Source organism: Chionomys nivalis, chromosome 7 (genome assembly GCF_950005125.1).
Source record: "Chionomys nivalis chromosome 7, mChiNiv1.1, whole genome shotgun sequence".
In the NCBI taxonomy this organism is placed as follows: Eukaryota; Metazoa; Chordata; class Mammalia; order Rodentia; family Cricetidae; genus Chionomys; species Chionomys nivalis.
Window position 1 is genome coordinate 83,291,251 of NC_080092.1, and position 25,790 is coordinate 83,317,040.

General features: G+C 53.7%; 2 protein-coding genes across 6 annotated transcripts in view; both read right to left on the bottom strand.

The window, feature by feature from the left end:
* The window catches only part of Arhgap27 (Rho GTPase activating protein 27), a 29,386-nt gene extending 10,813 nt beyond the window's left edge, over positions 1-18,573 (bottom strand). Inside the window, exons 1-3 of one of the 4 annotated variants that reach the window (XM_057774891.1) lie at positions 18,404-18,573; positions 17,336-17,468; positions 15,427-16,406 (exon numbers count right to left, since the gene is read on the bottom strand). In XM_057774891.1, coding sequence (XP_057630874.1) covers positions 15,427-16,212 — 786 coding nt within the window. In that variant the 5' untranslated portion in view covers positions 16,213-16,406; positions 17,336-17,468; positions 18,404-18,573. Of the gene's footprint in view, positions 1-3,273; positions 3,400-8,999; positions 9,021-15,426; positions 16,407-17,335; positions 17,469-18,403 lie in introns of those variants that run through there. The other 3 variants (XM_057774892.1, XM_057774894.1, XM_057774893.1) reach the window with 3 other exon arrangements.
* A 1,520-nt stretch (positions 18,574-20,093) lies between these two features.
* The window catches only part of Plekhm1 (pleckstrin homology and RUN domain containing M1), a 51,451-nt gene continuing 45,754 nt past the window's right edge, over positions 20,094-25,790 (bottom strand). For both annotated transcript variants that reach the window (XM_057774634.1, XM_057774633.1), the window contains exons 10-12: positions 23,377-23,440; positions 22,794-22,951; positions 20,094-22,072 (exon numbers count right to left, since the gene is read on the bottom strand). In XM_057774634.1, coding sequence (XP_057630617.1) covers positions 21,961-22,072; positions 22,794-22,951; positions 23,377-23,440 — 334 coding nt within the window. In that variant the 3' untranslated portion in view covers positions 20,094-21,960. The remainder of the gene's footprint in view (positions 22,073-22,793; positions 22,952-23,376; positions 23,441-25,790) is intronic.

The window sequence follows — 25,790 nt, forward strand, 5'->3', positions numbered from 1 at the left end:
TCCATGCTAGTTCTTTTTCCTTCAAAAGGTTTGGAGATTCCTTTTGTTTTTTTAGATTCCAATTTTTGTAACACTAGTTTTTGTTTTGTTTTTTTTAAGGAAAACACAAAATGGACTGACAAGATGGCTCAGTGAGCCAGCACGGTGACCTGAGTTTGATCCTCGGGACCCACGCGCTGAAAGGCAAGCACTGATTAGCACAGGTTGCCTTCTGTCTTCCATATGTGCGCTGGAACACACTCACACAGACACGGTAAATGTACTAAGATAAACTCATCACAAATGTTCCTCCTCTGTTGGCCAGGACACGTGTGTAAGGGGAAGCATGGCCTACTCAACATGGCTTCTCCCTGGGTTTTAGGAAGGAAGACAAAAAGCACACATTTGGGACTGGAGAGATGGCTCTGTGGGTTAAGAACATTTGCTGCTCTTGCAGAGGACCTGAGATCAGTTCTCAGCCCCCACATGGTGGCTCACAACTCCCTAACTCCAATTCCAGGGGATTCGATGCCCTCTTCTGACATCTTTGGGCACCAGGCACACACGTGATGCATGCACATACATGAGTGTTTGTACTCACACACAGGGAACTAAGTAAATATTAAACCCCCCCCCCCATCACGCATCTTACTCCTAAGATCCCTCTGCTCTGCCGTGTGGCAGGAACTGATCCGGATGCTGGGAATGCAGCAGAGAACAAGTGGACGCAAGTCCCTGCTTGGCAGAATTGGCCTCCCGTGCACACATGGCAGGTGTAGGGTGCAGCAGTGAGTGAAGCTTCTCAGTGACAGTCACTGCTGGGAAAGACTGCAGAGGGAGGGGCCAGCGAGAGGGTGCAGCAGTTAAAGGTGCTTGCCGCCAAGCCTGACCACCTGAGTTTGAACCCTAGGACCCACTCAGTGGAGCGAGGGAACTGACTCTGCCAAGCTGTCCTCTGACTTCCCATGTGCCGTGACACACATGATTATGTGGGCACGCAATAAATAAATAAAATAGGATAAAAAAATTAAAGGCATGGTGAGACATGGGAGGTTACAGGTTCTGACAAGCAGACTAGCAGGAAGGAAGGAAGGAAGGAAGGAAGGAAGGAAGGAAGGAAGGAAGGAAGGAAGGAAGGAAGGAAGGAAGGAAGAAAAGAAGGAAGAGGGTCAGGTTGGTGGGCTAGTCAGGGTACAGGTCCTGACTAGCCCGCAGGATGAGCCACCGATTCTTCTCCTTTATCCCTCCGGGCTCATGTGGTGGAGACAGGGCCTTCTGCATACTTCTCCTTTCTCCCTGACCCCAAACCTCATGTGTATTCCTGTATTCCAGCTACCCCAGGCTAGCCCACCTCACCAGAAGAAGTCCCTATCCACTTCCTCACTGTCCTCTTCCTTAGGCTGTCCCCTTGGCCTGACTGTCCTTCTCTCCCATCCTCCCCACGCGAACTTTGCTCCTTGGGGAGCCTCAGGCCACCGTCTCTCAGTGGAGAGGATTAAGACAATCATCGCTTTGTTAGGGTCCAGTGGCATTGTGCCTTGGAGGTTGGGGAGTTGCCCACCAACCTGACCCTCTTCCTTCCTTCCTTCCTTCCTTCCTTCCTTCCTTCCTTCCTTCCTTCCTTCCTTCCTTCCTTCCTTCCTTCCTTCCTTCTCTCCCCTTCCTTGTGTAGTCCCGTACATGTGTGTGTATGAATGTGGGTGCACATTCGTGTGCATGTGTATGGTCTGAGGTTGACAGTGGCTGTCTCCCTTGATGGCTCTCCACCTTGAGGTGGGGTCTCTTACTTGAAGCCAGAGCTCACTGATTTAGTGATCCCCTGTCTCTGCCTCCCCAGCGCTGGGATTATAGGCAGACCACCATGCCCACCTGGCATTTACACGTGTGCCAAGGATCTGAACCCTGTCTCAGGCTTACACAGTGAGTGCTTTACCCACGGAGCCCTCTCCCTTTCCCCAAGGCCTGCATCTCTTGTGAGCACGACATAGGATGATGTGGCAGATGCCACTGCCCCCCTCAGGAGAGACAATGCCCTGAAGTATATAATGGATCTATTCAAACACTGCTGTAATGTGCAAGTCAGTCCTGTAGCAAACGTTAGAAACAAACAGCACAGAGTGTGAGAAAGGATTTGCTGGGGACGAAAGTTTGAGCCACAGAGCCCAGGAGAGTCACTGGGACAGGACAGACACCAGGATGAGAGGGAGCAGAGAGGCCAGATATGCTTCCTGCCCCACACCTAGATACACTGGGACTGTGTGGCCTTGCTGTTCCAGGATGGGTGGTGGTGGCAGTGGCGGTGGCGGTGGCCGGAAGGGTCCATGGCTGGTGTGGAGAGGCTGAGGTGCTGCTGGGCTCTTTGGAGGAGGGATTATACTTGCCAGACCGTTGAAGCTAAGGGACTCAACTAGAGGACACACCGGCAGGTATGGGGATGCTGAGGAGAGAGAGAGTTAGGTCCCTGCAGTGACAGGGCTATCACAAGAAGAGATGATGCAGAGACATATGGTGGGGACAGGAAGCATTAGGAAGACGCGCTGTCCAGAGACACTAAATGCTTGGGGTGGAAGATAGGGACCCCCATAGAGGGAAGCAGGCAGAACCACTCCTTTTAGGAGCTGTGGCCATGGAACTGTAGTAGTCACTGCTCCCTCAAACTCTGGACCTCTCCATGGGTCCCCCTCCCTCAGCGATGAGCTAAAGGGACTTTCCTCCGCTGGTGGGGTTCAGCTGGGCTCTCATTGCTCCTGGGTCTGTGTAGGCCCTTCACTGTGCCTTTTTTTGGGGGGGAGATAGTGGGGCCTGCCAAGCTGGCCCCCACTCTGGAGATCCACATGCTGCCACAGTCTAAAAATAGTATCAAGTTGTACCGTGTAGACACAGCGGCTGGGCAGGGAAGAGGAAGAGGCCTCCCCACCTCTGGTCAGAGGGCTGAGCCAAGAGAGACCTTTAATGCTCACCACAGAGATCCCCCTTCAATTCTTTATGGTTATGCACTCCTTACCTTCAACCCCCCACCCCAGATGCCCCTTCCCCCGCCCCACGTCCTCATCCACAGTGGCGGAAGCCCTGTCTCTCTTGTCGCAAGCTGGGCATCTCAGATCTCTCTGTGCTCCCTTGGACAGGGAAGGCCTCTGAGAGGGAAAGTGCTGAGATCACCTGACATACACCGCTCTGAGCTACAACCAGCTCCCAGCAGTGTGGTGCAGACCTGCTACAGTTCAGAACCCAGAAGGCCCGCGGCTGCTGGGGCAGAGGCTGAGCCTGTCCCCGACTCCTTCCTTCTATCCTTACCTGTGCCCGCAGGGCCCGGCTCTGCCTCCTGGCCAGTTTGGCAATCATGTCCACCATCCCGGCCCCTCTGGGTTGCTGGGATACAGCCTGGGAAGTTTTTAGGGGGTGGAGCCCAGGATCACAACTCTGGGCTGGCACAGGGCAACTGGGAAACAAGAAGTTGCCTTGAGATGGCGCGAGGCTGAGTCTGTGACTGGTTTCCTGTCAGGGCTGCGGAAGTGCCTGAGACAAGGTTGCCTGATGGGTGGGGGGTGGCGCAGATTGGGGTGTTTTCATGTTTCCGGGACTCTACTGGCTGTCCCCCTGTGCTCAGTGCTCTGGTGACAGAGGATGTTTAAATCTCAGCTCCAGATGTAGCTCAGAGCAGCCTGTACCAAGATGCTCATACCTAAGTCACAGGTGGGATGGAAGATGGGCTCAGGCCTCATCAGGCACAGGTGAAGGAAGAACTGAGGAGAGGGCTTCAGCCTGGGCTAGCCTGGGGTACCGCGTAGCTCCTGTGGCTGTGAGGATGTGAAGGGGAAGGTTGTGGAAAGACGTTCAGATGAGGAAGGGGTTTGGACGCAAGTGGTATGGGGAAGCTGGTGTCTAGACTCTGCCAGCCATGAGAACGGAAGAGGCAGTGGCCATACCACTGTCTTCCCACTTGACCACCTGGCCCTGTCTCCTCCAGACTTGGTCACCAAGCCATACCTGCCCTCTTCTGCCCGGGTGGCCGCACACACTGATCTTCAGAGGTGTCTCTGCATCTGTGTGTGAATCTGTCCACCCTCCCCTGAGGACTTAGAGAAAGAACACCAACCAGCTGCCCACCCCGCTTCTGATTTCTCCTCTGTCCACCGCCTTATGCAGGTGACACTCCAACCCAAGCACACACAGTGGACCCAGCATACTCCAGGTGAGCATCTGGGGCTGCTCCACCAAGTCCTTGGCGACCATCTTGTCCGTCCTGCCCTTCCCCAAGAGGCTCTTCCTTCATGAGCCCTGTGTCCATGGGTCCCGGCTTGTTTCCAGTTTGGCCTCTGACTCCCTGCCTGGTATCCCATTTCAGAAATCGCACGGAGACACGACAGAATTGGAACACTTGCTGAGAACACAAAAGGCTGAGTCTGTGGTCCTTCGCTCTTTTGGCATCCACTTCACGGCTCCGTCAGAAGCCCCCAGGACGCAGGGTACTGCTCTGGATGCTCAGGCCAGCTCTCAGGCTAAAGTGGCTTCCCTTCTCCCAGCAAGCGGAAGTGATGGCCACAACTGGTGCCCACAAGCACACCACGCTGAGAGTTACACAGCAGGTGGGACCAGAGCCACCAGCACAGACTAGCTGCCTGGCACTCCATCCGCCTCTCCCAGGCTGGCCTCACCGCCAAAACTCTAGAAGGGAGGAGGTGTGTGTGTGTGTGTGTGTGTGTGTGTGTGTAGGAGCCTGTACAAGAGGAAAATCTTGTCCTCTCCGTTGAGAGGTAAAATAAATGTCCCAAAACATAGAACATATAAAGGCACAAGCCTGTAATCCAGCACTCAGGAGACTGAGGCAGGGCTGTAAATTCAAAGGTAGCCTGGAATTTATCCACTGTAGCCTCTTGGCTATATAGTGAGAATTGTCTCTAAAGAGAAACAAGAGAGAAGGTAGGGAGGGAGAAAGAGAGAGAGGGCCTAAATCAAAGACTCAGCCAGGGATGGGCAGGGACTGGCCTCCACCCACTCACTGAGCCTGCCCACTCTTTGCCTCTCAGATTGGGTGGCAGGACAGCAGGAAGGAACTGCGCTTTTTGCCTCAATGTTGCCCTGCTACAACTTCCTAGGAGCCAGAGACTTGTGTTTCTCTCTGTATCCAGCCAGGCCAGGCTGAGAGCTACATGCTCACTACTGTACGGGGGCAATGGGGGATGCTCACTACTGTACGGGGGCAATGGGGGATGCTCGCTACTGTACGGGGGGCAATGGGGGATGCTCACTACTGTATGGGGGCAATGGGGGATGCTCACTACTGTACGGGGGCAATGGGGATGCTCACTACTGTACGGGGGCAATGGGGGATGCTCACTACTGTACGGGGGCAATGGGGGATGCTCACTACTGTACGGGGGGCAATGGGGGATGCTCACTACTGTAAAGGGGGGGGGGCAATGGTCACTGCCGCATCCCAGACAAAGCCTTTCACTGCTCCCTGGGGTGATTGTGCAGCCCAGGCCAGGTGCCCTACCTCAACCCCTACCTCACAGTGGGGTTAGGGCTGAATTATCTCAATCAACACAGAATAAACAGACATCCAGAGGTGTGGGGGCGGGGATCTCTATAGCGTGGGGCTGTCTTCTTCCCTGTCCCCAGGGCTGGTTTCTGTGAAAATCCAGCTGGCCGCTGAGTTCCCACACCCGCAGCGCGGGCGCTGGTGAGAAAGCAGGGCGTGCTTCTGCTTTCCTGGTTCTGGGTTTCGGATTGGGCGCCCTCAGCACCAGACTCAGCCCCAGCCTCTGTACGAGACCTCGGGGAACTGCCTGCTGAGCCTGCTCCTCCTGGGTGGGCTTCTCCCGGGTACATACTAGAAGTACTGCTGGCAGACTGCCTGCAGAGCCCATCAAGGACCACTGGGCTGGCCGGTAAGACTGTGACTTCTAACCTAACTGCCTAGGTAGGGAAGTGCGACAAGGGGTGGCCTTTTACCCACCCACTCCTCAGACGTTTCCCTGGCTTTAATGTAGGGCGCAGGGGCCTCCTGTTCCAGTCGGCTTCCTTGACCTGGATCTCTAGAGTCTCACCAGCTATGGAGGCCTCACCTCTCTCTCTCCCCCCACCCTCACCACACCTCCTCCTCCATGGTGGTTCACTTCCTTATGTCTTGTAATCTTGGCACCAAAGAAGTTGAGGCAGAATTTGATGCAAAATAAAGAAAAGGAAAAGTTCACAAAATTTGAGCGTACACATCATCCACAGCTGTGCACATGGGCACTTTGATGAACAACCATCAATGGTAGTATTCTGATGAGAATTCTATGGAGTTGAGATCAATTTCTTTTTCCTTCCTTCCTTCCTTCCTTCCTTCCTTCCTTCCTTCCTTTCTTTTTTAGCTGAAGCATTCTTATTCCCTGAGTCACATTGGCACCATAAGTGACAGCACCAGGCATTAGTCACAGCTCCTGGTGTTGGCAGGGTAGACACATCTGTGACCTTGGCAGCTGTATACACAAACCTATAGCACAAGCAACTAGGTAGGGCGTACAGAGCACAGTGCCTGACAAATGCATGCACCTGCGACCTAAGCCTCAGCAATCATTAGTGCAGTGCCCCCCCACACACACACACTTAGGACAGACACTTCCCTGTGAAATGGCCAGTAGCCTCATACGTTTGGTTACTTTGTCTCTTGATCACAACAGAAAGTCATGCCGGGTGACCAACCTGTTTGCCATCTAGGTTTGGTCAAATACACCCCATGACACCCACAAGACAATGAAATCACCTAACAATGCATTCCTTAGGATGTGTCCTCATGGGTGAGTGACACATGACTGTGTGTCTTAGGACCTTTGTAACAGTTTAACTAAGTCTATGATAAAGCACTGAGGTTTAAGAGCCACAAAATAAATGAAAATACATTTGAAAATTTTTGTATTGAAAATGTTTTACTTTTTTGTGGCACCTGGAATTGAACCCAAGGATTCTTGGAGGCTAAGCAAGGGCCCTACTGCTCAGCTACATTCTAGATTTTTTTTTTTTAATTTTTTATTTTGAGACAGAGTCCTGATAAACTGACCATGTTAGCCTCCGATTTCCAATCTTCCTGCTTTAGTCTCCCAAAGTATTGAAACTGTGAGGACCAACTTGCTGGACTTACATAAATGTGATTAAAGAAATCTTTTTTCTTTTTAAATTGAGAAGTTGAGACAGGGTCTTTTTTGGGGGGCGGGGGAACAGGGTCTTACTATGTAGCCTTGGCTATGTAGACCTGGCTAGCCTCAAACTCACAGATATCCCCCGCCTCTGCCTCCGGACTGCGGGGATTAGAGGGGTGCGCCACTCTTGCCCAAGTCTTACTAGGTTGTTCGGAGTAGTCTCGAATTCCTGGGTACAAATGATCCTTGTGCCTCAGTTTCCAGAGTGTAGCAGACACAAGCACGTGATATTGTGTCTGGTTTAAAAAAAAATCTCTAAGACAGGATTTTATCTCCAGCACTGAAAAAAAATTAAAGTTGAAAAGAAAATTTATAAAACTAAAGGTAACAGGTGGAGGCTGGAGATGGCTCAGCAGGGATGAGTTGTGTTGTTCCCGCTGAGGATCCAGGTTCGGTTCCCAGCACCCACACTGAGCGGCTCACACCTGCCTGTAACTCCAGTTCCGGGGGTCTGACCCCCTCTGCTGGCCTCTGCTGGCCTCTGCTGGCCTCTGCAGGCATATGGTGCAATAAACACACAGGCAAACATGCATACACATACATTTTAAAATCTAGGGAAAAAAGTAGCAAATGCTAGTGATGTACTGGGGGGAAAGCAGAATTCCCCGGCAGCATGGGTGGGATGTAAATAGTATGCAAATCAACGTGAGTGTTCCCCCAAAGCTAGAAATAGAACAAATATGCTGCAGCCACTTCACCATGGGCACACAGTCAAAGAAACCGAAGTCAGCATGTTAAGAAGACATCTGCACTACCATGATCATTGTGGCTCTGCTCCCAAGAGCCAACACACAGAATCCACCCAGCTGTCCATCAAAGGATGAGTAAAGAAGACACAACACTGTGGAATACCAAACACAGTAGAATTCTGTGCAGCCACAGTAGAGTGAAGTTCTCTGTAAGTGCATGGATGTAACTAGAGGACACTGTGTTAAGTGAAATAAACCAGGCATGAACAATAACTTGTGTGTGTTCCCACTTCACGGTGGGGACTGGAAAGTTGGTTTTGAAGAAATAGAACACAGAATAGTGGTTACCAGAGCTTGGGAAGGGTGTGTGTGAGGTGTGACAGGGAAGGAACGGCCAGGGGGTCTAGGGGCTCAGTTAGATGGAGGAGTAGCTTTCTGCACTCCAGAGTCCTGAGGAGCACCTGTGCTTGACACCAAATAGTTCTACAGTTAAAAAATAGCTAGTAGAGAGGGGCTTGAACGTTCCCATCACAAAGAAATAATGAAGTCTGTGTTGATCGATATGATTACACTAATCATACCTTTTATACACTTATGGAAATCTCACTGTGTGTGCTACAAATGTGTATGACTGCTATGTCAATTAAAAAATAACATTATAGGGCTTGAGAGATGGCTTAGCTGTTAAGAGCGTTGGCTGCTTTCTGAGGACCTGGGTTCAACCCAGCACCCACAAGTGACTGACAATTGTCTGTAACTCCAGTTCCAGGAGATCCAATGCCCTCACACAGACAAATGTGCACACAAAATAAAATAAATGCTATTTTAAAGTTGGCAGCGGTGGCACACACCTTCAGTCCTAGCGCTACAGAACAGAGGCAGGGGGAGGTCTCAGGTTTGAGGCCAGCCTGATCTACATAGTAGGTTCCAGGACAGCTGGGGTTAGACAGAGAAACTGTGGTTTGGGGGGGAAAATATTTAAAAAAAAAGTCTGCATACATATTTCCACTAAAACATTCAAGACTATTAGCAAAAGGAAGGGCTGATCAATGCAATTCTAACTTAAACAACAAATGAGAAGTCTTAAGGAGAGTTTGACCAAGTAAGGAGCTTTAAAAAGGACTTTAAAATGTATCATTGTACTCACCAAAAAGATATCACCATCAGATTCAGATTTGTGGGCTCAAGTTCAAGCAGAAGGAATTCTTTCCAATGTCACAGCACAAGTACAAAAGGATAGGGGAAAAGATAAAGCAGTGGGACCCACTCAGGAGAGCAAACTCTCAAGTAAAAGAAAACCAAGGAAGCGAAAGCCATACAATAAAAAAGAGTCCTACGCTGACAGGGACAAGTCTGCTGCCCGGCAGGTTCAATAAGCTTCGAGACTGGATGGAGAACTCTCATTTGGTTAGGGAAGCAAGGATGGAGGAAGAAGCCATTGATGAAATGGAAAATATGACAGAAGAAAAGGGAAGCCAACTCCACCCCCACCCCCAGAGAGGGAAGACACAAGGCTAACCAAGGAGTGCAAAACACGGCAATAAAATCCAGATCAACGAAATCCCGCAGAGGGAATCGGCTGTTAAACGAAACATGAGCAGAACGAATGCTCCTGCTACAAGACAGGCAGTTGGCCTAGGTTTCTTTTCGTTTTCGAGATGAGTTCTTGGTACGTTGTCCCGGCCGGCTTTGACCTCATGGTTCTCCTGCTTTGACTTCCCAAACGCTGGCTCAGCAGATGTGTGCCGTCTCCCCCAGGTCATACGGAATTTCAGAGGTGGAAATTTTACACCTCTCCTAACAAGATGAATACTCTCCTAACAAGATATCAATAGCCAAAATTAACTAGGGAACTAGTAAAATAAATGGAATAGATTGATTACTGACAATGATGGGGAAAGCTGATCTGGAAGGTTTCATTGGAAGAAATTACAGAATTCATTGGGACTGTCTGTGACATCACTTTCTGCCTTCAGGAAGCATTCTGAGATGTTTCCTGCCAATCCCATCACTGGAGAGAAGAAACTTCCAAAGTGCCTTCTGTGGCACCTTGGGGACATGTTAGCCACACATCTCCTAACGGTACGGTGCTTTTGTTGGCCTATCTTGCTTCCGGGACAATAAGCTACCTGCAGCCAGGGCTCTCCTTTCATTGTGGGCCTGTTGTGCCATTTCTGACAGAATGCGTGAGAACCACAGGAGCTGCCTTCCCCCATCAGCTGACTGGACTGCCTTGTGCCAAACTCCCAACAGGGAAGCCCGGGGAAGCAGATGCTGGAAGAGGACCCCGAAGTTGGCAGAAATAAACTGCAATTTCCCCATTACCCCAACGTTTAAAAGAAGGCCAAATCATTTACAGGGGAGGGTACAGTAATTCGTACATTCAAACAGGCTGGGAATGTTCCTGAGAAGGGATAAGGAAAAGGGAGGCTGGGGTCCGGAAGCAGCCCAGTTGGCCCCTATGCTTTCTTGAAAGTCTCACAGGAGACCTCCAGACAGGACCAAAGATGGAGGATAAGGACCCCCAAGAGCTGGCAGATGAGCTGAGTGGAAAGGCAGCGATCTGGGAATCCCCTTAACACTAAAGTCCTTCCTCAACTTAGAAACAGAGCTTCCTCAATTTAACCAGGCATTCTTATGCCCCAGAGCCACAGGCTCTGTTCCAGCTCCCCCAGACATCAGCCAATAGCCACTGTCCCTTTGCTCACCAGCCCAGACCCTTTTCTGTCATGGAGCCCAGAACACATTCCTGACTACCAGTTACTATGGCCATGGGCCTTCCTGTACCTCAAGACCTGGCACTGATCACCCATCCGACTGACATTCAGCATTGAGGACTGTCTCCTCCCACTCCTTAACAGAGGGAAGGCAGAAAAAAAAAAAAAGTCCAGGGTTCAGATGGGAGTGGCAGGAGTGTGCTGATCCTGGGATCCAACTTGAAGGCTAGGGGCTAAAGGGAACCAGGGACCAAGAGTGACGAAGAATTCAGCCCCCTACCATCTAGAGGACATGAGATAGCCAGTCACCCATCTTGCAGGGGCGAGGGCAGTGAGTAGGAGCATTTTGAGTAGCCAGGGTAGGTAAGGTAAGTAAGGCTGGGAGGGGGTGGGGAGAGGGGAAGCCCTGGTCTCTCTACTCTTCTCTAAGCCAGATGGTGGGGCTAGGTCCTGGAACCTGTGGGTCAGCAGGGAGGAAAAGACCAGGTCAGGTATAAAGAGACCAGCTGAGCCACCCGGGGGCAGCTTCCCAAGCTAGGGCTCCTGAGCGCTGTTGGGAGACAGGGGTGGAGGGAGTGAGCAGATTGGACAGGACTGAATGGGACAGGGACATCTCACTGGATGTCTTGATTTGGCCTCCACTCCCTGAAAAGCTTTTACTGACCCCAAACTTTTCAGACACATGGTTGGCTGGGACTGTCCCTGAGACAAGTGTCTCAGGAAGTGTACAGGAAGGGAGGGATCAGGTGGGGAATCTGGGAGTGAGGCTAGAGAGAAAGCTGCCAGTCCCTTTCTCCCCCAGGATCCCGGTACCCCGGGGAAATCACTCACAGTTCCTGATGGCCCCGAGGTGGGAGAAATGAGGGCCCAGGAGGCTCCTTCCAGTTCAGGCTGGATCCAAGCTCAGGAGCAGTGCCTCTGGGGCTGTTTGCATAAGTTCCCAGCAAGGTCTGTAACCTGTCCTGCCAGTGGCCAATGCCCAGGCAACAGGGGCGGGCCCTAGTCCATCGGTGCCCCGGGTCTTCCTACCTCCAAGGCTAGCGCAGGCATTTTGACCACACCCTGAAATCTGCTAGCTAGAGAGGCCAGAGGCCACAGGGGGGAGGGCGGTATTGGGGATTGAACCCTGTGTCTTAAACCTGCTAGGCATGACCTTGTACACCCTAGCTCCTCTTTTTAACCCTTTATTTGACAGAGTTCCACTAAGTGCATCAGGCTGGCTTGGCATTGCTCTGTAGCTCAAGGACTCTTGAAAACAGGATCCGACTTGCTCAGCCTCCCGAGTAGCTGGGATTATAGACATGGCCCCAGAGGCCACTTTGTCTCTTGGCTTCCTGTGTGACCCTAGCCCTGTCAGGAGTGCTGGTCATGGCCTCCTTACTATCTAATTCCCCTATTGTAACCTGGACGTCAGCAGTGCTGGCTGGAGGATTGCAGGGCTGGGCCCTGTGCTCAGAACAAAATGGATTTGCTTGTCTTCTGCTCCCCCTGCTCTGGCCCAGAGGAACAAGGCTCCTCACCCCTGGCTACTTTCCTGAGACTAAATTTGGTAGCTAGGGTGGGGTTTTGAGTCAGGAGGCCTGGGTCTGATCCGAACGCACTTCCTCTATAACCCTGTTTGTTTTGGGGGCAAAAGAGTGCCCCATGCCACCTTCTGAGCTGCTAGGCACTGAGCTGTGAGGCAGACCTGTGACTGTGAGGACAGAGGGCGGTGTCTTACTGCATCCTGGGTCCACAGTGTCCCGCTCCATGACCAGCATACAGCAGGAGTCTGCAGTACTTACGTGAGCTGTGGACACAAAACGCTGAAGGTGGCACAGACACCCTTCTTCTCTGGGTATGCCTGCCGAGCAGCCCGCCCTAAGGATGGAGCTGGTATACAACAGGCCCATCTGATGTCCTGTCACCTGTGACACCTCGCGGTCCACACCTTTGCTCCCGTTTTCAGCCACTCCCTTCTTCCAGGGATCCTATCTAAATGTCTCTCCTCCTCCCTCCTCCCTGCTCTGGCCTCATCTACTGTTTCAGACTTTGGGATGCCTTGATTGTTTTGCCTTCTTACTCTGACTACAGCGTTTCTCCGGCTTCTCTGCCAAACGGTTGCCCACCTGCCCGCCTGCGTACCCTCTCCACTCACATCCTTCAGCCCCTGACCCACACTGTCTTCTGCAATCCCTTGACAAGCTGGTCTCTGGTGCCTACGTCAGATAACGTCCTACGGCCTTTGTCTAACTTGAACTTCTGCACATTCACCTTGGCTTTTAGGCTTCTGCTTTTCCTCTTTGGTCCCTTTGTTTCCTCCTGACTTCCTCTTTTCCTCCTTTAGTCAACTCTATTCAGGTGCATCCCATTTTTTCCCCTCTAACCTGTCCTTCCTCCAAGGCCTATGTAAACAATGCCACTGTCTGCCCACCAGCGCCAGTGGGAAGTTAGGCCTCAGCTGCCCAACTGCTTCTCCCTGGCCCCAAACTCCGTGACCCTCCCCTTTTCACCATGTACTATAGCCCTGAAGACAGGAGTCCTTCTCAAATCCATTCTCTTCCTTACTAAGAGCCTTCCAAAAGCTGCAGGATAAAGTCCAAATTCCCACAAAGCCCTGCCTGAGCCAGCACAAACCGTGAGTTGGGACAGAACTACAAAGTCTCCATGAAGGCCTGTCCACACCTCCCCTCTGCCCTGGTGCCACAGCAGCCTCAGTACAGCTCCCTAAGGTGTGAACAGGGTGGGACAGGGGCATCTGCTATCAGCGTCCCATCCCAGACAGTGTACCTCCCAGGGCTGTTTCTGTGCTCCCATTATTTCTAGGACTGAAAGCTCACTGGGGACTTGAGAGGCATCTGATCAATTGATGCTTAATGGACAAACAAGAGTAAGCAAATCGACTTAGGGAATCATGGCCAAGGTATGAGTGAGGGTAGTGAGTACGACTGAGTTGTAATATGAGTAGGGGTACGTGTGTGTGTGTGTGTGTGTGTGTGTGCATCTATGTCTTCTGGGTGTGTGTGTGTGTGCATCTATGTCTTTTGTGTGTGTATGTGTGTGCACGTGCACACATGTGTGTATCTATATACTCTGGAAAACTGCCAGGCTCACCTTTCAGGGAATTCTTTCCCATGCTGCCTGGGACAAGACAGGGCAGGGGTGGGGTTTCCTTCCCAAGGGAGAACAAACTCAGCATCCCTGCGGTTTGCTGGGGACAGAGTGTCAGGAGAGCCACAGCAGAGAATGTGTTATTGTTATACTCGGCACACAGGAGTGAACAGGGCCAGGGATGCTGAGTCCTCTGTTGAAGCCACAGAGTTAATTAGAGCCAGCAGCAGCCTCTCTGTCAGGTCCTTGGCAGACTTCCTGGTCCCTTCTGTGTCAGTACCAGCCCACCTTCAACTGTGTCCCCAAACTGCTCACAGGAACCTGCTGGGAGCTGGGGGAAGGATGGGGAAAGGTCAGGGATCCTGGTAACTGGGGAGATTTCTCAGGAGATTCTGACATTTGGGCGATTCTCTTTTTCCTTGGTCGCAGAGCCTAGATTGGATAGATACCCTTGAACAGGCTTGCACAGTCCTGGTTCATGGGTGAAGGGGATGCATCTCCTTGCTTTTTAACACAGTGTGAGCAATCCCTTGGCCAGAATTCTGCACATGGGACCATTTCCCATAGCCAGGAAACTCATGGGGGCAGTAGACATATTCCTAACATTACTAGGACCCATGATCTGGAAGGAGCCAGGAGTTCTCTAGAGGAAGGGAGCCTGCTCAAGGGCGTCGGAGAACCAAGCGCGGGCGTTTAGCCATCTACACCACAGACTGGCGGATAAGCAGGACATAGTCATTGATCCGTCACGGATACTCAAGCCGGTTGAGTGTTGTTCTCTGCAGTGGCCAGAAGGAGGAGGGATGATCTGCGGAAACCTTAGCGCAGAGGCGCAGAGCTGCAGGCAACGCCGAGTCAGCGGGACCCTAGCTGCTCTCCCCGCACCAGCTCCTGCCAAGCGCTTCCACGCCTCACTGCGTTTAAGGTTCACAGCAACTTTATTCCTTGGGTATTGTTTACATACGAGGAGACAGAGCTCGTCAGCAGCTGGCAGGTGACCCAGCAGAGTCAAATTCGGGTTTCAGTAGCTTCAAACCCTGAACTCAGCCTCAAGGACAAGTCGCAAGGCCAAGCAGCTGCTCTATGGGGTCGCACCTTCTGGGTGAGGGCACCTGGGACTCTGTGCCTGAGGAAGTGAGTTCTGGATAATGCCACAGCGAGTGGCAGATGTCAACCCCTTTGGGGGCACCCCTCCCGCAGGTCATTTCTCCCTAAAAGGTTCGAAAGTTTAAGATGACAGGGCCGAGCAAGAGGAGTCTGAGGCTATAAGTGTTTAAAAATGTGTTGTATTCACTGTCTCAGATCAACACAACCGGATTCCGAAAGAGACCTCACTGCAATTGAACTCGAAAAAAGCCCATTAAGAGTTTCCGTCTAGTTCTGTTTTAAAGGAACCGAAAATTTGGAGGCTGTCCCAAAGAGAAGCAGATGCTCGAATTTCACATCCACCATCTCATCTGACTCGACCTCCACCTTAAGCTTCTGGGGAAGAATGAGTGAGAGTCCACAGCTTCAAACTGCTCCTTACAGAGCAGGTGGCATTGTAGGAACGTTATTCGGTGCTCGGACCTGTCCTAGGTTAGCTAACCTCCGAGCAGGGTTTGGGACAGTACCCTGTATATTCACGCCCATTTACATTTTTTTGCATGAACATGAATATTCACGATGAATGAGATGAGGGGGACAAACAACGACCTCAGTTAAGAAATCAGCTGGGCTCTGCGCAACTGCGACCTCCCTCCGGTCCCCTCGACCGCGGCGACATACCTGCTTGGGTCTCTCCTCCCGCGGAGGACAGCGCACGTCCGGGATGGCCTCGTAGACGTTCTCCGAGTCGCTGCGCGCCAGGGGCCGCGGGCAAACCCAGGAGCCCGCCACGCTGGAGGCCTTGAAGTGGCCGGCGCTACCGAGGAGGCCGGCAGGGGGCGCGGTGCCGCCGCGGGCCAAGTCGTCCAGCGACTGCGCCGGTCGCACCGGCGCTGCGGGCCGCACGTACAGGCAGGCGGGTCCTCCCGGCGCCAGGCTGCTGCGCTGGCCTCCGGCGCGCTGTCGCGCAGGGCCACACAGGGAGCTGGCGCGTCCCCGGGGCTCGGTGGAGGATCCATCGGCACCCACCGGGGTGCTTACGAAGCGGTAGTCGTAGGTCAGAGGCTCCGGGACTGCGGGGCGCGGCTGCGGCACGGAAGGCTGCGGGGCCGGGGCAGGGTCACCGAGTGCGGGCAGCTCGCGCACGTACTGCGCGGGGAGGTAGAAGGGGCGACCCCCAGGCTCGCGCCGCACGTGCCACCAGTGCTCGGTGCTGCGGCGCAGCAGTCGGTAACGCTCGTTGGGCTGGATGACGATACGGCGCCCGTCTTTGCTGGTGTACTCGAAGGGGTGCTCCACCAGCACATACACGTCCCCTTCGACGTCGGCCGCCATTGCGGCCACCGCGTTTTTTTTGCGAGCAACAAGAGGAGCCGCCGAAGTCAGGACCGCGCAGCCGGGAAGAGCACCGCGACTGGAGCTCAAAGACCAGGGTTCGAGTCCCTCTCCTGCCCTTGCCCAATGCATTCGGGCTTCAGTTTTTCCATCTCTGAAATGGGGATTTGGATAAAATCATCTCCAAAGCTCCCAGTCTTAAGGCTCCATTCTGTGACGTTGATTGTGAGATGTGGGTCTCGCTGCGATTCCGCGGTGAGGAAATTGAGGATGATAGGAATTCAACTTTACTCTCCAGGGAACCTTGGCTCAAAGACCCGCGGGGACTGCAAGGTAGATAACACATTTGCCTTAAGGTTGGCTGAGCCTCGTTTTTCGGGTTGGCGAACTGGGAATTAAGGCCCCTTTCCCGCCGCTCCTCCGCCCCCGTCCCGCCCCACCCCGACGCCTCCAGCCTGCAGGGAATCCGTGGAAAGCCCTAAAGTGCCCCCTCCCTTTAAGAGTCTGCACTCCGAGCGAGCGAGGTAATTAGCTCTGGGGCGCAGGCTCTGGGGCAGCCCCCAAGTTGCTCTTCCTTAGGGGCGTCCCTGCCTTACTTAGTCCAGGGACTTTGACGTAGGGGCTGGACAGCTAAGGCTGGAGAACCGGTTTTCTGGGTTTCTCTTTCCTTTCTCAGTGGCTTCGCCACACACGTGAATTAGGAGTCCCGCCCGCCCATCCGGGCCAGCACCGCCCTCTGCTCTCCAGCTCCCAAAGCTTCCTGGTGTGCGCACCTGCGTAGGATCCCTACCCTGCCTGCCTGCCCGGGAGAGTAGCTCCTACAGAATGCATTGCGATAGTGCCACCAGGATCCCCTAAAGTTCTTTGGAGGAATCATCATAACGCCCCACCCACCCACCCAAATGCCTGTTCAGTGTATGGGGGAAGAGGGACGATCCCAATTTGTGTGCCTTCAAAAAAGTGACGCTGGTGGCCTACTCCGGAAGTGCTGATCACTCCAAAACCCTACACTGACTACTCCGTTTACTGCTCTACAAGATGGCCTGGGGGCCAGCAGCGGGGAGTCCACCCTCTTGCTGAGGTTGACTTCATGTTTTCAAGAATTCCTTGTAGGGGGAAGAGGTGTAGACTGAGTCAGTGAGCACCCTGAGCCTGAGAGGCGGTGTCACGCTAGACCAGAGCCTGGCGAGCAAATCCTGGGAGAGTGAACACTTGGGTTACGCCCCCTTCCCCAGGACCCCAATCACGCACTCACGTTAGCTGGGAGGGTCTCAGGCTGCCCATGGACTGGATGGGCGGGGCTGGCGGAGGGTTGCAGGTGAGGTCTCTACCATCTCTGTGGGCGGGACTTCCAAGGGATGAGACCGAAGGAACCGCACAGAACAGAGCTGACTCAGAGAGGAGAGGCAGAGACCCACACTCAGTAGGGTTGTCCCCAGTCCCCAGTACAGCTTGTCTGGGAGGGTGAGGAGGAGCCATAATGTCTGTGCCGGGGCCCATGGGAGAACTGAGAGACTAGGTCTCCAGGAATAAAAAAAGGCACGAGGGAGGGATTGCGTGGAAGAGGTGCTGACGGGTAGTGAGCGGAGCTTAAGGGTCAATAGGTCCTGCTTCTCCCCTCCATCCCCGGAGGGATTTGCAACCCCTGAGGCCCTGCGTTTCGCGGGCGCGATGCTCTGGGAATGCCCGGCTGGAGATGGTTGTCTGGTCCCTGCATGCACATTGTGAGCGAGGCCATTTGCACCCTAAATCACGAACTACGAGCCTTTTGCAGCTAGACCGAGAGTACTATCCATTCCTAGTGCACCTCCGCCCTCTCAGGGCGCAGCCTGTCCGGGCCTGGAAAAACTAGAGTCCCCTTGCAGGGACGCTCACAGGAGCGCAGTGTCTCGAGTAGTGTGGCAAGGGGACCAAGGGGACCTGCGCCTCAGATCCTTCCTTTATCCTGGGAGAGCGAAGAGAAGGGGAGGGATGCGAGAGCGGGGAGGATCCCTGGAAGCAAGAACGCACCCTTAGCCAGTAGGTCTCCTGCATCTTTTGCCCTGGTCGTCCCTCGCCATAGCGTCACCAATGCCTAAATCAGCACTGGGGGACTTTAGCTGGTTTCCCTCTCGCCCCCAGACAGAAGGCAGCCCCCACTGCTAACTCTCCTCCCTGGGGATCGGGCCTCCGGGGCTTTAACCTCAGTACAGCGAGAAGGACAGGAGGTGCGCGGGGCTCCAGGGTGGGGACGGCCACCTGGGGGCACCTTTCCCGCCCTCCCACGACCCCGCACCATCCTCCCCAACACCACCCCTCCCTTAGTCTAGCCCGGCCCGGGCACCTCAGAACTTTCGCCCGCTGGCCTAGCTTCCACTTGTCCCGGCAGCCGCGCGTGGGGTCCGCGTCCGGTGCTGCCTGTTCCACGGCCCTGCTCCCGCGGTGCCCTGTTTCCTGTTCAACAATATAACCGGCGGAGAGCGCTCGGCAGAACTTCCTCCCAGGCTGGGGCTGGGCTGTGCTTGCAAGAGACAATCCCCGGTGTCCTGGCTTCCTGTCCCCTCTGGGCCGGGCCAGCGCTCTAGGAGCACAGACACCACCCTTCCCCCTCCTTCCCCGGGATCCTGGGCCACACCTGGCTGTCTCCGGGGAGGAGGCGGCGGCAGGGCCTGGATGGAGATCTGCGGGGGAGGCACTTTCTCTCAACTTCTGACCAGATTACCCTCCCACTGACCCTCATCGTCGGAAGGGGGAAAGAGTCCTTGTCCGGTACTCTGCAGGCATCTTGGGAGCCACCTGGTTCTTGGGAAAGCAGCCTTCCCACTCTGAGCTGTGCCTGGGAACATTTCTGACAAGGACAGGCCCCAGCACCAGAGCATCCATTCTCTCTGGCCTCCAAGAAGTGTAGGGTCCAACTGGGTGCCCCACTCAGGAGCTGCATAAGGTTCCTGAGCAGAGAAGGGAACCCTCACAGCAGGCCTATGTCCCTCCAGGGCTGAGGATTTGGCTGGACACACCCACCCCCATATTTTCTGACTCCCCATTCCTTGTCTTGTCCACTAATGAGCCCACATTCTGCTGGGTAGGCTCCTCCAGAGAAGGCACATGGCAGAAGAGGCTGAATGAGCTCTCTCCCTCCACCCTACCTTGTCTTTCCCTATTTGCCCCAGTCCCCGTCAGCCAGTCAGGTCTCTGGGTGGACAGCGGTCTGATGCCCGACTCTGCCGCAGCTGGCTCTTAGACATGGAAGTCCGGCTTTACTGGGTCTCAGTTCCTCCCATCGCCTCATAGGCTTGTGGGGAAGGATGAACGAGACTAAAGACAATGATGGTGCACATGACCTTTATTATTTGTTGTTACTTTCACGATAGGAGGCACTTTCTGGGGATGAGAGCCCCAGTCTTCCAGCTCCCTCTAGACAGAGGGGAGGAAAGGGAAACGGCCCCCAGAGGCCTGTGCTGAAGGTGCAAAACTGAGCCCCGGACAGGGTCAGCTCAAGTGTCAGGCCGGTTTTTTCTGGGCCTGCCTCCCCCAACCTCCAAATCCAGTTCCTCTTCTCTTCCTCTGGGTCTCTGGAGAATCTGGCTCATCGATGGCCAAGGAGCAGCCCCGCTCACTGGCTGAAGGTCCCCGAGGCCAGGAAATGTAGCCTTGGATGTTGTCTTTTTCTGTCCCATCTTCCTGTGACCTGGTTTCCCTAGGAATTAGTCTCTTTTCCTTCCTTTGTTCTTACACGGGCAGTGGGGGGCTTCTCCTGGAACCTCTGGGGAAGGCTAGCAGCAGACAGGTCTCTTGAGCCTTTAATCCAGGAGCCAGAGCTTGCCCTCCTTGCTTACCCTCTCTGAATCCCACACCCAGATTCCTGAGCTTTTACAGGTCAGTGTGTGTGTGTGTGTGTGTGTGTGTGTGTGTGTGTGTGTGTGTGATCTGTGTTCAGGCATTTAAGGCGGAAGAGCGAGCTTTAGCCTCCCACCTCCACCCAGGGCAACCTAAATTCTGTCACTTACCTCTTGTCCCCTGCTGCTTTGGCTGGCAAGTGTGCTCCACAGACCCTGAAATGCCAGTGCCTAGGATTAAGGGGAGCAGGTTGGATGGCTGGTGTCTCCCCAGCAGCCGCAGGAGTAAGAATCAGAAGCCAGACTTGGATTAGAAAAATGAGCTCTTTACTGCAAATCAGTCAAATACCACAGAAGCAGCTCCTTCTCTACACTGCCAAGGCCCACTTGTCAGAATATTGCATAAAATAACATCTCTTACATAGTGTGGGCACCGCTGAGATTCACACGAGCGAGCTCTTCTGGTGGCGGGGTAAGTGACTCATCTGAGCACATCAGCTGCTCAGGAACGGTGAGGGCAAACTCTAATGCTCTAACGTGTACAGTCCAGGCAGTGGAGGGGCTTGGGCTGCCCCTGGTAGGTTCTGGAATACTCTTGTGTAACAAGCCCACAGGGGGACAGATTCCTGCCCATTCAGGTCTACAGCAAGGAGGCTCTCATCAGGCTGTGGTTTGGGGAAAGAGTTAATGCTGGCTGTGGGGTGCAGCTATTGATACACTGCATGGTTCTGGAAGCTTTGGTTTCCCAACCACTGGACAGCATGGTCTTCCATGATGGGGACAGATTAACTGTGGCAGCCTCTACCACCTGCCAATGCCTCCTCTGGTCTATTGCACAACTCTTCAAGCTTCAGGAGGTGACTCAGCTCATTCACCCCCGGGAGGGTGGGGAAACCTCTTCTTTAGAATGACAGGCACATTTCCAGGGAGGGTCACCATTTCACCCGAGGCCTCTGGCTCTGACTTGAGTACTCTGGGATGGCCAGAAGGGCTACGGGGTCCAGGAGAGGTGAGGACAGCATAGTATATACCTACTCCCCTAAATGCCTCAAGGCTATGAACATCACCCTGAGAGCAATTCTGGAATGCTACACCAGCCCCAAGAGTCTCTTCAGGGCAAGCCTGCTCCTGGGAAGTTCAATGGACGCCGCAGTGTCCTGCTGAGAAGCGAATCTGGAGACAAGGGCTGAGGAGGCTTCTACAGCGCAGCTTCTGTTCCACAGGTGGAGCTTGGAGCCTCTCCGGTGCCTAGCCTACTCTACCCTGGCAGGGGTCAGCCCTACCATCTACCAGGACTAAGGAGGGTATAGGGATGAGGTGGGCAAGATCACAGTCTTCCTGAACAAGGAAGGCTCAAAGTGCTGACAGTGCTGGTGCTGGTCATCCCCCTGCTCCTGCTGCGTTCCCAAGCCAGAAAGGAGGCAGTGGCTGTGACAGAGGAAGGGGACACTTTCCAGGTGAGAGCACGAAGACGGAGGGCAGGGTAGTCTCTGAAACTGACCAGCCTTGCAGTGATGGGTCGTTTGGCACGAAACACTTGCACTTCCAGCAGTATGTGCCAGAACGGGCAAAGGAAAGGCGCCCAGTCCACAGAGGCTTGTCCACCCAGTCCCATGCCTGCCTCTGGGCTGGGACTGCTCTCACCCATCTGCCTGGGCATTTCTTAGGTGGTTTAGGTAGGGTCAAGAATAAAAAAAAATATTTTCTGTTTAAATATGAAGGGAGGGAACCCATCTTAAAAAACTAGACCTTTTAATCAGGAATGTGAGTTGAAAGTGCTCACCAGGCCTTGTTTCCACAGTGTATGCACAGCCCTAATGGAGGTGCTATGAAAGCTAGGTACACCAGGCTGGATGAAAGGCCTTTGCAGAGGCACCACTGGGTGGGTCCCCACCTCCTGGAGGAGAAGGCTAATGAGGGGCCAGAAGGGTCACTGGGGCTTCCTGGGCCTTCTCTGGAAGCTGGAGCTCTGGGCACACCCGAGAGTGTCCCTTACAGGGAGACAGAGAAGCCTAGGCTGATGACAAACCCAGTCGGATGGCCTCGGAAGGTCAGGACAGCAGGCTTAGCTGACAATGTTCTGCTCCTGGTACTTGCGCCGGCGGGCACAGCGGGGACAGCCCTTCCGCACCACAGCCTGGCAGCTTTGATGGAAGACAGTTCTGCACCCCTCACACCTGAGAAGAGAGCATCCGGGCCTTTGAGTGACAGTCGCCTAGACGTGCTGGCCAGGGCCTGGACAGACCCAGAGAGGCTGTCTTCTGTCTGTAGCCCACACTCACACGTACTGCCCTCCAACTCTCTTGGAGCACACTTCAGACACTGGACCCATAAGTGACGCCACGCCTGCTGATACTCTGTGCCCTACTTTATTCTTTGTAATGCTGGAGTGTTTATATGACTTCTTGCCTACCTTTAAGCAGTTCAACAGCCCAGGTCCATTTGGCTGACGCTGGCTGGCTCACCTACTGAACGTGAGTGGATGATTCCCCTAGTTTAGCCTCCCACTCCTACCTGGGGTAAGGGTAAGGGAAGACTGGGGAGTATACCCCTGTTCAGGGGCTTCTAACGATGTGCAGTACTAAATGGCAAGAATTACCACTTACTGCAGCTGGGGCCATGGTAGGTACCAGCTATCAGGTCCCCACTTGGCTAATACTCAGGCTAGTGCTCGAGGGCCAGGGATATCCTGTCAACCTCTCAACCCATTTGTAGACTGAGCTCAGAGACATCCTACTTCATGAGGCAGCAACCATCTGGGGGTGGGCTGTGAGCCCAGGCAGCTTTGGGCAGTCACAGAATCCTGGGCACCGGCAGAGTGGAGTGTGTGCATGAGAGGATGAGGGTTACCAGGGATGCTGGGTCAGGCTGTGGCTGTGGGGGTAGTAGCCCTCGTACCTGACTGTGGTGTCAAACTCAAAGGGAAAGATGATGTCATGGTGGTGGCAGATCTGGCAGATGAAGCCTCGCTGGGTGCACAGGTCACAGTGGTAGACATGCTGGGAGGCGAACTCAATCAGGGCTTTGAGGAATCCTTCATACACCCCCTCTGCAATCTGCAGGGCAAGTGGAGACGGGTCTTAGGGGGCTCTACTGCATCGCCACAGCACCTGCCTCAGAACTTCCCTGGTTTCATACGGGCAAAAAGAACTCCCTGCATCAGGTTGTTGATGTGGGCATCGGCCTGCACCCGAGGTCACTGGGGTACGGCACCAACAGATAGGATCCCAATCTACTCTGTCATCCTTGGAGGAAAGGCCTCAGCTCTTACCCTTGGGATGCTGGAACCCCTGCTTAGTCCAGGAGGTAGGGTTGGTGACTGCTCAGGAGGAGGGCAAACGGAGTCACTCTGAGGGGTGGAATGCTGAAGATTGCTGGCTGGCCCGAGTTTGCCCCTCCTGCTATCTCTCTGAGATTTCTTCAGCATTAGGAACCGTCTAGTAAATCCAGGATTTAGGGGTGAGGAGCTTGGGATGCTCACCTGCTGGAGGTCTGCAACACTGAATTTGTGAGGAGACTCCAAGAGATAATTCCTGTGGCTTAGCCTGCAAAGGCAACACAAGCACTTCCTCAGAAGGCCTCCAAGGTCAGGCCTCCAGTTCCTGGTTTCCTTCCCCTTAGCCCCGCCTACCAGTCAGCAACACAGGTCTGGGTTACCAGGCAGGCCAAGGGCACAAGTCAGTCGCCTAAGCTCCCGGTACATTAATTAGCCCCTGGTACCAGGGCAAGCTAAGTAACTTCTGGAAGCTCAGGCATCCTTCTGGGAGACATGGAATTGTTTTGAGGATGAAACAATTTGCTGAACACATTTGGTGCATTGCAAACACATGACTACCAAGCGATGAGGATGATGTGTGCTGACATGAGGTGCCCGGAACTGGGGTAAGTACCTAGTAATCCTGTGAAGCTGGTCCAATTTTAACTCCCATTTTGAGAAGACGGGAAACACAGGTTAAATGACTTGCCTGAGGTCACAGAGTTAAGAATCAGAGCTTGAACTTGACGCAGGAGTCTGGCTGTATTCTTATCCCCTCCATTGAGTCCGTGCCAGTACTGAAACAGTTCTGAGGACAGAAATCATGGACGCAGCCCCCCCCCCCCCCAGGTCACGTTCAAGCATCTGGTTTCCTCTGAGAGGAACTGACTCATACTCTACGCAAAGCAGATCTAATTTCAGGTTGAGGAGAAAAAGATGAAGGCAGGACACAGCTCTGCTCAGGTTCCTAACAGTTCAACTGCAGGGTCCCCAGGTCACATTCTGAGCAGAGAATCCCTGGCACAGAGCCCGGATGGCCACACATGTGGGTACTGGTGTGAAGGTATGCCAAGCGGGGGAAGTGTGGGGCCCTATCTGGACACTAGGACAGGACAGTGCCAGCCCTTGGGAGATGGGCCACACTCTAGTTTTGATCCACAGGAAGCCCAATCTGGGCCTAGGATGTTGAATCCTACACAGCCAAGTGAAGTGAGGACTCCAATTTGCCCCCAGAGAGCCTCCAGCTTTCTGGGAACAGGAAGCTGTCATTTATAGCCAGGAAAACATGGGAGGGGGCACAAAGGCTGACCCTGAGTTGGCAGGAAGGGTGGAGTTGATTTAATGGAGATTATCCCTGTCATCTTCCCTTTGTCCAGTCCGAGGAGCCAGCAGGGGAGTCACTCACTGTACCCTTTGCCTGTCACTGTCAGTGTGGCCTTGCAACTGATTTTTCTGTAAGGTTTGGTCGAGGGCATATACAGAGATGGACACAGCCTGTGCTGGGCCCCAGTGTCTTTCCCTACACAATGAGAAGACCCCTCTCAGTGCTCTGGGTGGCTAGGGAAGGAGGCAGGGACCCTGCCAAGGTCAGGTGATGGGGAGACTTGCATGGCTGGCCAGGGGTTTTCACCTGTTTCATATAAACCCCACTTTTCCTCTGCCCACTATCTTCCTGGGAGCTTCCCAGCCTCCTAGCCCTTCTAGCTCCTCCTGCCCAGGCTGGCTTGGGTACCCTTCCTCAGGACACAAATATTACTGATCTAGTTATCTGCCTGCCTGTCTATAGCTGATTAAGGCCCAGACACTGAGCCTATCATGTGGCCCTCTCCACAACTCAGGAAGGCCATATAACCAAGACCAGTAGTCCATCTTACGGATGGGTACACAGGCTCAGAGCACCAAAGATACTTCTTGGAGCCATATAGTGGTCTAGTTTGGGCACAGGCTGCTCCTACACTCCTCCCTTGCTCTGTGCTCTATCTAAAAGGGACTTCCAGGGGGAAAGAATGCTGCACAGAAATGCGAGCCTGAGTTAGAATTCTCCAGCACCCATGTAAAACGCTAGGATGTGGCTGCAACCCCAGTATTGTGGGGGACAAAGACAGGAGGATCGATGGGACTCACTGGTCAGCCAGTCTAAACAAAAAATGGCAGCTCCAGACTCAGTGAAAGACTGTCTCCAATGAATATGACAAAGAGCAACTGAGCAGGGCCGCCGTGTGGCCTCTGCATCCATGTGCATGGGTGTGTGCTACTTCCCGTCCCCCACGCACATATACCATGTGTGTACAAACATAAAGTAGGACTCGCACAAGCCAGGCTGCCCGAGCACCCATCAGAGGCTGCCGGGAACAAGTCAGCAGGTAGGGTGAGTGGGGCCAGCACCCATGGGCCATGCTGCAGTCACCCATTTACACAGAGGATGCCAGAGAAGGCAGTGGGACTTTTCTCCCACCCAGAGATTTTGCCTCTGGGCAGGTGTACACATTCTTTGGAGCCCTCGCCCCTGGAATCCCTGAAAAGAGAAAATGGGTCAACATCATGGGAAAAGGATAGCCAGGTACTGTGCTGATCTTAGGAGGCAGAGCTCCCAGGAAGGCTGTCTGTGGAAGGAGGCAAAGCTCTGATGGGGCTCACTG